Genomic DNA, 14374 nt, shown 5'->3' with positions numbered 1-14374 from the left:
ATTTTTTTTAAAAACAATGATACAATTTCAAATTATCCTCCTCAAGATTATATAAAAATGCTTCAAGTAGTTTTTAGAGTTTTTCTAAATTAGAATAGAAAATTTTGTTACATTGTTCTTTGCGAATTTATATATTCTTTTAGGTAGAAATTAAATTATTGCGGTTAAAAGTGAAAAATTTTGGGTAAAAATTAGTTTTTGTTTATTTGAAGATTCATCATTTTTAATTGAAAATTCTTCAATTTTTGAAAATATAACTACTCTGTTGAAAATTAATTTTTTAAATTAAATCTAACTATACCATCAAAAAATTCAACTATTTTTTCTTAATATCAGTTTCTTTTTTTTCGTTAAGAATTAGACTTTTAACAGAAAATTTAACCATTCTATTTTTTGTTGAAATAGTATCATTTTTGGACGAAAATTCAACTGTTTGGTTGAAAATTTATATTTTTTATTTAGAAATTAAATTAGTTGTTTGAAAATTGAGGTACTTTGTAAAAAATTCGCTTTTTTTTTGTGGAAAATTAATCCTTATGGTTGAAAATTCATCTTCTTGTTATAAAATTCAACTATTTGAGTTAAAGATTCATAAGTTTAGATGAAAATTAAATGATTTAAATTATTTTCTATGGATTTCGCAAAGATTTAAAACTTTTAGCACAGATTTTGGATAGTTTAAAAAGATTTCACAAAGGCCTAAATGATTTCCCAATCATTTTATAAAGATTTAAATAATTTCACAACGATTTCAAATATTTCGAAAAGATTTAAACACATTCACAAATATTATAAAATATTTCTAAAAAATTCTTAATGATTTCCCAAAGGTTTCAACAATTTAAAAAATGTAACGAATTAAAAAAATATATTCTTAACATTTTACTGATTTCCCAAGCATTATCAAACCTTTTAAAAATATTTTTAATATTTGACAAAGATTCAACAATTTAAAATATATAACAAATATTCTAAATATTTTATAAAGATTTTAATGAATTCCCAAATACTTTAAAGATTTTACAAAGATTTAAACAAGTTCACAAATCTTATTAAATATTTTTAAACTATGTTAAATATTTTACAAATATTTAACTGATTTTTTAAACGTTTCGCCAAGATTTCGGATATTTTATAAGAATTTCCCAACGGTTACAATAATTTAAAAAATATAAAAAATGTTTCAAAAAAAATATTCTTAATATTTTATAAATATTTGAATGATTTTGAAAAGATTACACCAAGATTTAAATGATTTCCGAAAGATATCACAAAGATTTTCAAGGTTTTGCAAATATTTTGTATAATTTTAAAAGATTTCACAAAGTATTTAATGATTTTTTAAAGGTTTCAATCATTTTTACAAATACTATCAAATATTTAAAAAATATTTGCGAACATTTCACAAAGATTTGAAATATTTCGCAAAGATTTAAACAATTTCACAAATATAATCAAATATTTAAAAAATAATTTAAATATTTTACAAACATTTCAATGATTTTCTAAAGATTTCACAAACTCTTGAATGATTTCCCAATGATTTCAACAATTTAAAAAATATTCTAAATATTTTATAAATATTTTCATTATATCCCAAGGATATCAAAGATTTCACCAATATTTCAAATATTTCATTAAAATTTCAAATAGATTTAAAAGATTTTGTTAATTTTCCAAAGAATTCCATCGTTTAACAAAACAAAAAACAATATTTATAAATTATTTGAAATATTTTTCAAAAATTTCTAAAGATTTCACAAAGATTTCAATGATTTCCGAATTATGTCACAAAGATTTTTAAGATTTTGGATAGTTTCAAAAGATTTCACAAAGCATTCAATGATTTTTTAAAGATTTCAATCATTTTTACAATTGCTACCAAGTATTTCAAAAAATATTTTTAATATTTTACAAAAATTCCAATGATTTTCTGAAGATTTCACAAACTTTCGAATGATTTCCTAAAGAATTCAACAATTTAAAAAATATAACAAATATGATTTTCCAAAGATTTCAATTATTTTTACTAATATTGCTAAATATTTCAATAATTTCGCAGATTTCACAAAGATTTTAGTGATTTCTCAAATGTATCACAAAGATTTTATAGGTTTTGATTAAATTTTGGATAGTTTAAAAACATTTCTTAAAGATTTTAATGATTTCAAAGATTTTGGATAGATTTACAAGATTTCACAAAGATTTCAATCATTTTCATAAAACAGTACCAAATATTTTTTTAATGTTTCAAATATTTCACGAAGATTTCAAATATTTTAAAAATATTTTTATATTTTACAAAGGTTTCAATGATTTTCTAAAGATTTCAATCTTTTTTTTTTAATATTATCAAATGTTTATAAAATATTTGAAATATTTATAAATATTTAATATTTAATATTTAATGATTTCCCAAAGATTTTAAAGATTTCGGATATATTTCAAAGGTTTAACAAAGATTCTGATTACTTTCCAAAGATTTCAATCATTTTTAAAAAATATATTATCCAATGTTTATAAAATATTTGAACTATTTCGTAAAAATTTTACAAAGATTTTTCAATGATTCCTCCAAATTTTCAACAATTTGAAAAATATGACAAATATTTCGAAAAAATATCCATGATTTTCAAAACATTTCAATCATTTTTTAAAAAGTATTATCAAATATTTGAAATAATTCGCCAAATTTCTAAAGATTTCGATAATTTCCTAAAGATATCACAAAAATTTGAAAGGTTTTGCAAAGATTTTAGATAGTTAAAACAGATTTCAAAAAGATTTCAATAATTTTTACAAATACTACAAAATATTTTAATAATATTTCAAATATTTGGTGAAGATCTTACAAAGATTTCAAATATTTTTCAAAGATTTGAACAATTTCACAAATATTATCAAATGTTTAAAAAATATCTTATATAGTTTACAAATATTTAAATGATTTTCTAAAGTAAATATTTCAAAAATATTATAAATATTTTAATGATTTCCTAATAATCTGAAAGATTTCAAATATTTCCTCAAGGTTTTGGCTAGAATTAAATGATTTAACAAAGAATTCGATGATTGTCCAAAGATTTCAATCTTTTTTTTTTTAATATTATAAAATATAAGAAATCAACCAATCACGAAGATCTTAAAAATTTTGCAAAGATTTCGAAACGATTAAAAATATTTAATAAGGATTTCTGATAGTTTAAACATACTTCACAAAGACATCAATTATTTCACAAAGATTTCAGAGGGGGTAAATTAATACTTTATATTTTCAATATTTGGCGAAGATTTTGCAAAAATTTAAAATGTGTTCCAAGGATTAAAACGATTTCACAAATATTATTAAATGTTTAAAAAATATTTGATATAGTTTGCAAATATTTTAATGATTTTCTAAAGTTTTTACGAAGATTTCGGATGGTTTATAAAGATTAAACAAAGTGTTCAATGATTTCTCAAAGTTTTCAACAATTTAAAAAATATAAAAAATATTCTAAATCTTTTATAAATATTTTAATCTTTTCCCAAAGATTTCACAAAGATTTCAATCAGTTTTAAAAATACTACCAAATATTTCACAAATATTTCAAATATTTGGCAAAGATTTCAAATACTTTGCAAAGATTTAAACAGTTTCATAAATATTATTAAATATTCAGTGATTTTCCAATGATTTCAAAAATTTTAAAAATATAACGAATATTTCAAAAAAATATTCTAAATATTTTATAAATATTTTAATGATTTCCCAAGGATTTCAAAGATTTTACAAATATTTCATAAAGATTTCTAATAGATTTAAAAGATTTAATAAATATTTCGATGATTCTTTAAAGATTTCAATCATTTTTACAAATACTACCAAATATTTCAAATATTTGGCGAAGATTTTACAAAGATTTAAACAAATTCACAAATATTATCAAATATATCAAATTTATTTTTAAAATATTTGTAATATTTTACAAATATTTAAATGATTTTCTGAACGTTTCACAAAGATTTCAGCAATTTTAAAAAGGTATTTCAAATATCTCGCGAAAATTTTACAAAGATTTCAACTATTTCGAAAAGATTTAAACAATTTCACAAATATTTTAAAATGTTTAAAAATATTTGAATGATTTCCTAATAATTTCCAAGATTTTAAATATTTCATTAAGATTTCAGATATATTTAAAAGATTCAACAAAGATTTTGATGATTTTCCAAAGATCTCAATTTAAAAAAATATTATTTATAAAATATAAGATATCAACAAATAAAGATATCACAAAGATTTTAAAAGTTTTGGATCGTTTTAAAAGATTCCAGAAATATTTCAATCATTTCTACAAACACTAACAAATATTTCAAATTTTTGGTGAAGATTTCACAAAAGTTTCAAATATTTCCCAAAGATTTAAACAATTCAGAAATATTTAAAAAATATTTTTGATATGTAACAAAGATTTCACAAACTCTTCAATGATTCCCCAAGAATATCACAAAGATTTTAAAGGTTTTGAAAAGATTTTGGATTATTTTAAAAGATTTTACAATGCGTTCAATGATTTTTCAATGGTTTGAAAAAGATTTCAAATATTTCATAAAGATTTCAGATATCTTTAAAAGATTTAATAAAGATTTCAATGATTTTCTAAAGTTTTCAACAATTAAAAAAATATAACAAATATTGAAAAAATATTATTAATATTTTACGAATATTTTAATTATTTCCCAAAGATATCACAAAGATTTTAAAGATTTTTCAAAGATTTTGGATAGCTTTAAAAGATTTTACAAAACATTCAATGATTTTTTAAAGATTTCACAAAAATTTCAATAATTTTTACAAATGCTACCAAATATTTAAAAAATGTTTCAAGTGTTTCGCAAAGATTTAAACAATTTAAAAAATATAATATCTCAAAAAATATTCTAAGTATTTTATATATTTTTTAATGATTTCCCAAAATTTCACAAGGATTTGATATATTTCATAAAGATTTCGAATAGATTTAAAAGATTTTAATCATTTCCCAAAGATGTCAATTATTTTAAAAAAATATTATCAAATATTTCGCAAAGATTTAAACAATTTCACAAATATCATCAAATATTAAAAATATATTTTATATATTTTATAAATATTTAAATAATTTTCTGAAATTTGCACAAAGATTTCAGATAGAATATAAATATATCAAAAAATCTTCAATGATTTTCAAATGATTTCAACCATTTAAAAAATATATCAAATATTTCAAAAAAATATTCTAAATATTTTATAAATATTTTAATGATTTCCCAAGGATTTCAAAGCTTTTACAAAATTTCAAATATTTCATAAAGATTTTGAGTAGATTTAAAATATTTAACAAATATTTCGATGATTTTTTAATGATTTTCCAAAGATTTCAACAATTTAAAAAATAAAACAAACATTTCAAAAAAATATTCTAAATGTTTTATAAATATTTTAATGATTCTCCAAGGATTTCAAAGATTTCACAAATATTTTATAAAGATTTCGAATAGATTAAAAATATTTAGTCAATATTTCTATGATTTGTTCAAGATTTTACAAAGATTTCAATCATTTTTACAAATACTACCAATAATTTCAAAAATATTTTAAATATTTTACAAAAATTGCAATGATTTTTTAAAGATATCAGAAACTCTTTAATGATTTCTCAAAGACTTCAACAATTTAAAAAATGTAACAAATATTTTAAAAATATTATTAATATTTTATAAATATTTTAATGAATTTCATAAGATTTCAATAATTTCTAAAAAAATATTATCAAATATTGATAAGAAATTTGAAATATTTCAAAACGATTTCTAAAGATTTCAATAGTTGCCCAAAGATATCACAAAGATTTCAACGATTATTCCGCAAAGATATCACAAAGATTTCGAATAGATTTAAAATATTTGACAAAGATTTCTGATAGTTTGAAAATATTTCACAAAGATTTCAGATATTTTCCAAAGATTTAAACAATTTCAAAAACATCAAATATTGCAAAAATATTTTAAATATTTTATAAATATTCTAATGTTTTTCCAAAGATTTCACAAAGATTTCAATCAGTTTTAAAAATACTACCAAATGTTTCCAAAAAATTTCAAATATTTGACAAAGATTTCTCAAAGATTAAAAATATTTCGCAAAGACTTAAACAATTTCAGAAATATCAAATATTCAAAAAATATTTTTAATATTTTACAAAGATTTAGAAGATTTTCTAAAGGTTTCACAAAGATTTCGGATAGGTTATAGAGATTTTACAAACATTTTAATCATTTTTACAAATACTACCAATTGTTTCAAAAATATTCCAAATATTTGGCGAAGTTTTTGCAGAGATTGCAAATATTTCGCTCAGATTTAAACACTTTCTCAAATATTATTAAAAATTTTCAAAATATTTTTAATATTTTACAAAGATTTCAATAATTTTCGAAATATTTCACAAACTCTTAAATGATTTTCCAAAGTTTTTAACAATTTAAAAAATATAACAAATATTGCAAAAATATTATCAATATTTTATAAATATTTTAATGACTTCTCAAAGATTTCACAAATATTTCATTCAGTTTTAAAAATACTACCAAATATTTCAAATATTTGTCAAAGATTTAAATAATTTCACAAATATCAAATATCATCAAATATTTTAAAAATGTTTTAATATTTAGAAAGATCTCAATGACTTTCTAAAGGCTTCACAAAGATTTAAGATAGATCACAAAGACTTCACAAATTATTCAATGATTTCCCAAAGATTTCAACAATTTAAGAAATATAATAAATATTTCAAAATTATTCTAAATATTTTAATTATATCCCAAGAATTTCAAAATTTCACCAAGTTTTCGAATCATTATTATTCATGATTTTTTAAAAATATTATATTTTTACAAACAATACCAAATATTTCAAATAATTCGCAAAGATTTAAACAGATTCACAAATATTATCAAATATTAAAAAAATATTTTAAATATTTTACAAATATTTAAATGATTTTCTAAAGTTTTTCATAGATTTCGGATAATTTAAAAATATTCCATAAAGCCTTGAGTGATTTCCCAAAGATTTCAACAATTTAAAAAATATAACCTCTCAAAAAAATATTCAAAATATTTTATATATTTTGTAATGATTTCCGAAAGATTTCAATAATTTCCCAAAGATATTACAACGAGTTAAAAGGTTTTGCAAAGATTTTGAATATTTTCAACAGATTTCACCAAGATTTTAGTCATTTTGTCAAATACTGCCAAATATTTTAAATATTTGGCGAAGATTTTACAAAGATTTAAAATATTTCCCAAACATTTAATCAATTTCGCAAATATTTTCAAATATTTAAAAATAGTTTTAATATTTTACAAAGATTTCAAATATTTCATTGAGATTTCGGATAGATTAAAAAGATTTAACAAAGATTTCAATAATTTCCCTAAGATATCACAAAGATTTTCAATGTTTTGCAAAGATTTTGGATAGTTTGGATATTATCGAATATTTAAAAAATATTATTAATATTTTACAAAGATTTCAATGATTTTCTAAAGTTTTCACAAAGATCCCGGATAGTTTATAAATAATTCACAAAATCTTCAATATTTTTACAAAGTTTTCAACAATTTAAAAAATATAACAAATATTGAAAAAATATTTTAAATATGTTTATAAACATTTTAATGTTTTAGAAAACAAATTTCACAAAGATTTCAAATATTTCGTAAAAATTTCGTAGATTTAAAAGATTTAACAAATGTTTCGATGATTTTTCAAAGATTTCAATCATTTTAACAAATACTACCAAAGATTTCAAGAATACTACAAATATTTAGCGAAGATTTTAAAAAGATTTCAAATATTTTGCTGATATAAACAATTTTACAAATATTATCAAATATTAAAAAAAGTATATCAAATATCAAAAAAATATATCAAATATTAAAAAATATTTAAAAAATTTTAAAAAGATATTAAATATTTTACAAATATTTAAATGATTTTCTAAAGGTTTCACAAAAATTTTAAATAGTTTATAAAAATTTCACAAAGTGTTCAATGATTTCCCAAATATTTCAGCAATTTCAAAAATATTTCGAAAATCTCGCGAAGATTTTACAAACATTTTAACTAATTTGCAAAGATTTAAAAAATTTCACAAATATTTTCAAATATTTTAAATATTTTATAAAGATTTCAATCATTCTCTAAAGATATAAGAAACTCTTAAATGATTTCCTAAAGATTTCAACCATTTAAAATATATAAAAAATATTTTAAAAATATTATAAATATTTTAATGATTTTCTAATAATTTCAAATCTTTCGCGAAGATTTCACAAAGGTTTCAAATATTTGTCAAAGATTTAAACAATTTCACAAATATTATTTTAAATATTTCACAAAATCTTCAATATTTTGACAAAGTTTTGAACAATTTAAAAAATATAACAAATGTTGAAAAAATATTTGAAATATTTTAATATACATTTTAATGTTTTCCAAAAGATTTCACAAATATTTCGTAGATTTAAAAGATTTAACAAATGTTAACAAATATGATAAAATATTCAAAAAATTTATCAAATATTAAAAAAATATTTTAAATATTTAAAAAAGATATTAAATATTTTACAAATATTTAAATGATTTTCTACAGGTTTCACAAACATTTCGGATAGCTTATAAAAATTTCACAAAGTGTTTAATGATTTCCCAAAGATTTCAGCAATTTCAAAAATATTTCGTATATTTCGCGAAAATTTTGCAACGATTTCAACTATTTTGCAAAGATTTAAACAATTTCACAAATATTTTAAACATTTTAAAAAGATTTCAAATATTTAACAAATATTTTAAATATTATTAATATTTTAATGATTTTTTAATAATTTCAAAGATTTCAAATATTTCATTAAGATTTCGGATAGATTTGAAAGATTTAACAAAGATTTCGATGATTTATTAAATATTGCAATCTTTTTTTTTTAATATTATAAAATATAAGATATCCCAAAGATTTAAAAGGGTTTGGATCGTATTACAAGATTTCACAAATATTTCAATCATTTTTATATACATTAACAAATATTTCAAATCTTTCGCGAAGATTTGACAAAGGTTTCAAATAGTTTTCAAAGATTTAAACAATTTCACAAATATTATTTTAAATATTTAAAAAATATTATTAATATTTTACAAAGATTTCAATGATTTTCTAAAGATTTCACAAACTCTTAAATGTTTCCCCAAAAATATTGCAAAGATTTTGATGGTTTTGGAAAGATTTTGAATAGTTTTAAAAGATTTCACAAAGCGCTCAATGATTTTTCAAAGATTTCGCATAGATTTTTTAAAAGATTTAATAAAGATTCTGATAATTTTCTAAAGATTTCAATAATTTAAAAAAAAAATATTATCAAATATCTATAAAATATTAAAAAATATTTCGTAAAAATTTCACAAATATTTCATTGATTATTCCCCAAAGATATCACAAAGATTATAAAGCTTTTTCAAAGATTTCGAAAAGATTAAAAATATTTTACAAAGATTTCAGGGTGGAATAAATTAATACTTAATAAATTAATAATATTTAATTATACTTAATTTTTAAAAATAATTAAAAATAATTATACTTAATAATATTAATAAATTAATAAAATTAATACCCCTCCGTGAGCGATTTCTGAGGTTGGGGGTGGAGGTATTGCCCCCTCTGCCCTGATTATTATATTATTCTCGAAATTGAAAGAACTGTCTCTATAAATCTGTAAATGTACATTAATTTCAGGATGTACGGGCTCTTCCAAACAGCATTCTACTTTGGTTACATGGCCCTTTTCAGTTTGGCCCTGGGCATTATGTGCGGCACAGTTGGTTACATGGGTACCAATGCTTTCGTCCGCACGATATACTCGACCGTTAAAATAGACTAAGCGCGTCCTTGACTTTGATCAGTGTGTGTTTTTTATTTTATTTTATTTTTTTCGTTTTTTCTCTCCAAAAACCACGCACTAGTTAAACGATGAAAAAAAAAACGATACTTATCGCGCAAAAGCGTCGCGTTTCGAATCTTTCTTTTTTTTTTCGAGACGGTTCGATCCAAATCGCAATACCATCTCCAGGATCAAATTTTTGATGTACGACATACGTATTTTGGTCTTTTTTTTAACGACGATATGAATTATTGATTTCCTGATAAGAGAGGATTTGCTCGCAATCAACGATCATCACCAACTCACCTAGTCAATTGTGTGCAAAAAAAAAAAAAAAAAAAAAACACGAGATTGATATGCGTCGTTAGAATTTACTGAAATATTAGTATAAGCGAATATCATTTAAGCACGGTTCGATTAAAATTATTTTAACCCCAGAGTGCAACAAGCAAGCAATTTTTTCCCTTCATTTTTTATTTGGGATTCCCCGGAATTTTTTGCTTATAAGAAACGAAATTTTCGGTGGAGACGATTTGGAAAATAGTCCAATTTTAGTTTCAGAAAATGGAAATTTTCTGTTTATTATTTCAGAAAGAGAAAAATTCTTTTTTGGAGAAATTGCTACGATTTTATTAATTTTTTTGTTTTCAATCTTAAATGTTTTTTTTGAGGAATCTGATTTTTTGTTTCAAGGGGTAAAAAGATGCGGGCATCAATAGTAGATTCGTAGCTTTCTACTTTAGATAATAATTACACGGGAAATTTAAAATAAGGGGAGAAAATTAATATTAATACAATATTTTTGTGCATTTCATTGTTATATAAAATAATAGAAAAGAAAAGGATGGGCAATATTTTTAATAATTAATTAAAGTTTATGTTTTAGTTTTGGTATTATTATGTAATATTTGATATAGAAAATCAAAACGTTGCATTTTTTGTTCTAAAATACTAATTCCCGATGAAAATACTTACATAATTGTTCAAATATGTAGAGATTTTTTTTTAATATAACAATTTTTTATTAACAATATCAATTTTAGATCAAGCAAAATATCACAAAATTAAAATTATTATTAAAAATTGTAAATATTCTTTTAAACCTAATGTGTTCTGTTTATTAACAAGCGATTATAACCGATTTCCGATTAAATATGTTAACATAACCTGAAATTGTCAAAAAATTGCAAATCTTGTTGGAAATATAATTTGCAACATAAAAAATACTAATTACCGACAGAAGACACCTACATAACTCAAAGTTGGTGAAAGCTTCTAAATCTGGTTTAAATTATAATTATTTTTTTCTCGGAAATACCAATTTTCGATGTAAAACAAAAAATTAATCTTAAATATGAACCTAAAATTATTAAAAATGGTAAATATTCTTTAAAATATGATAATTTTTCATTAAAAATACCAATAATTTCCTTAAAAAACATTAACATAACAGAAAATTGTTTAGAATTGTAAACCTTCATCGCAATCTATTAATTTGGGATAAAAAAACACAATTTTCGGTGAAAGATCTTAACATAACCTTAAATTGTTGCAACTCTTCTTCGAAATCTAATTTTTAAAATAAAAAAATGCCAATTACCGACAAAAAACTCTGTAATAATTCCAAATTGGTGAAAGATTCTAAATCTGGTTCGATGTGAAAAACCAACGTAACCTAAAATTGTTCAAAAATTATTTAGCCTCTTTGAAATACGATTTTTGAATAAAAAATTTTAATTTCTTAAGAAAAATAGTAACACATTTCAAAATTTCTTAAACGTGTGCATTTTATTATTTTAAACAAAAATCATTAATCGTGAAAGTAACCCTGAAATTGTTAAAAAATGTCAAATATTCTTTGAAAACGGAAATTTTTGTTTACAAAAAACAATTTCCGGTGAAAGATGTTAACATAACTAAAAATTATTAGAACTTGTCTTTGAAATATAATTTTGGAAAATAAAAATACCAATTACCGGCAAAAAACTGAAAAAAAAATTTCAAAATTGATAAGAGATTCTGAATCTGCTTCAAATTATATATATATTTTTTTGAAACACCAATTTTATATAGAAAACGCCAACGTAACCTAAAATTGTCAAAAAATTATTTAGCTTTTTTGAAACATGTTTTTTTTTTTAAATTAAACATTTAGTTTCCTGCAAAAAGAAGTAACACAGTCCGCAATACTTTAAGTTTTCTAATTTTATTATTTTAAACAAAACCCATTAACCGTGACCACAACCCTAAAATTGTTGCAAATTTTTATTATTATTTGAAGTATTATATTTTTTCATTGAAAATATAAATAATTTCCTACAAAAAAACATGAACATAACAGAAAATCGTTCAGAATTTTAAATTTTAATCGCAATCTAATGTAAAAAAACGATTTTCGGCGAAAGATTTTAACATAACCTAAAATTGTTTGCAAACTTCTTAAATAAAATTTAATTAAAAAATGAAAAATACAAATTACTCACAAAAACACTAACCTAATTTTAAAATTGGTAAAAGATTCTAAATCTGGCTCAAATTATAGTCATTTTTGTTTGGTAATACCAATTTTCGATGTAAAACGACAAAATAACCTAGAATTGTTTGAAAAATAAGAACCTTCTTTAAAATATAATTATTTTTGAATAAAATTTTAATTTCCGACGAAAAATCCTAAATTTATGCTTGTAAATTTTATTATAAAAAAATCAGTATTTTTATGATTTTTTGTTTAAAAGCACAACTTTCAAGAAGAACACATGAACATAGCCCTAAAATGGTTTGAAACTAGTAAATATTCTTCAAAATATAATTAAAAAATACAATTTACAGACCAAAAACACTAGAAAAATTCAAGTTTGGTAAAATATTCTAAATCTGGTAAAAATTATAATGATTTTTGTTTGGAAATACCATTTTTCGATGTAAAGCGTCAAAATAACCTAAAATTGTTTTAAAAAATATTAAACTTCTTTGAAATATTATGATTTTTGAATAAAATATCAATTTCTGGTAAAAAATCCTAAATTTAGGCTTGTAAAATTGATTATTCTACACAAAAATAATTATTTACATGATTTTTTTGGTTTAAAACACAAATTTCAGGCAAAATACACGAACATAACCCTAAAATGGTTCAACATTGGTAAATATGATTTGAAATATGATAATTTTTCGTTAAAAATACTAATAATTTTCTACAAAAAACATTGTCATAACCTAAAATTGTTCGGAAATTGCAAGCCTTCTTTGAAATATAATTTAAAATATTAAAAACACCAATTACAGACTAAGCAAACTAGCAGAATTTAAATTTAGTAAAAGATTCTAAATCTGGTTCAAATAATAATGATTTTTGTTTGGAAATACTAATTTTCGATTTATAACGCCAACATAACCTAAAATTGTTTAAAAAATTATTAAGCTCCTTTGAAATATAATGTTTTTTAAAAATAAATTTTAATTTATGGCGAAAATTATCTTTTGTTTAAAAACTCAAATTTTAGGCGTAAATCAACAACATAACCTAAAATTGTTCAAATTTTTTATTCTTAAAAATATTTGTTGTTAAAAATACCAATTTCTGACGAAAAAACCTAATTTGATGAAAAATTGGTAAAATAATCCGAGAATATTATTCGAATTAAAATGATTTTTATTTTAAAGTAAGAATTTTGGAAAAAAGGTAACATAGCCTAAAATTGTTCAAAATTGTGAATCTTATTTAAAATATACATTTTTTATTGTTATAAAAAATACCAATTTCTGACGAAAAACATTGATATGATCCAAAATTGTTAAAAGATTCTGAATCTCCAAATTATAATTTTTGTTTTCAAATACTAAATTCCGATAAAAAAACGCTTTCATAACCTAAAATGTTTAAAAATTGTGTATCTCGATGATGATTCTTGTTTAAAAATGCTAATATCCGGGAGAAAAATGATCACAATCTTCATTTTTGAGAAATTTTAATTCTTCTAAACAATAATTTATAAAATAATTATTAATTTTTAATTTAACTGCTCAAGCGTATTAAAAAGCACAAATAGTTCTCAATTAGCTCAATGTTTTCTATGATTTTTCTTTTCAAGGGGTTCTATTTCTGTACATAGGATTGAAAAATCTAGTTTTCTTTTAAACATTAAGATTTTTAGAAATAAAAAATGCTTTATTTTTCAACGACTCCGCCCAAGATTTTATTTTTTGTCGGCAAATAGTTTTAGGGTTTTCGAGATACAAAATCAAGAAGAAAATTCTTAGTTTACGAACTTTTGGATTAAAGTAATTTCAGCCGAACCGTGCAAGATGTACAGTGTTTAATACTTTAGTGATGCATAAGATTTCGATAAAATTAATCATTAGAAGTCCCATTTATGAATGAAGAATGTGTAATCGTGTATTATGAAAT

General features: G+C 20.7%; 1 protein-coding gene across 1 annotated transcript in view; it reads left to right on the top strand.

The window, feature by feature from the left end:
* Positions 1-10324, top strand: part of LOC117177964 (transmembrane 9 superfamily member 3) — a 44249-nt gene extending 33925 nt beyond the window's left edge. The window contains exon 9 of the mRNA XM_033369105.1: positions 9822-10324. Coding sequence (XP_033224996.1) covers positions 9822-9966 — 145 coding nt within the window. The 3' untranslated portion in view covers positions 9967-10324. The remainder of the gene's footprint in view (positions 1-9821) is intronic.
* Positions 10325-14374: the final 4050 nt, after the last annotated feature.

Source organism: Belonocnema kinseyi, chromosome 8, assembly GCF_010883055.1.
Source record: "Belonocnema kinseyi isolate 2016_QV_RU_SX_M_011 chromosome 8, B_treatae_v1, whole genome shotgun sequence".
In the NCBI taxonomy this organism is placed as follows: domain Eukaryota; kingdom Metazoa; phylum Arthropoda; class Insecta; order Hymenoptera; family Cynipidae; genus Belonocnema; species Belonocnema kinseyi.
The sequence above is the reverse complement of the archived record's forward strand: the minus strand, read 5'-3'. Positions and strand labels throughout refer to the sequence as shown.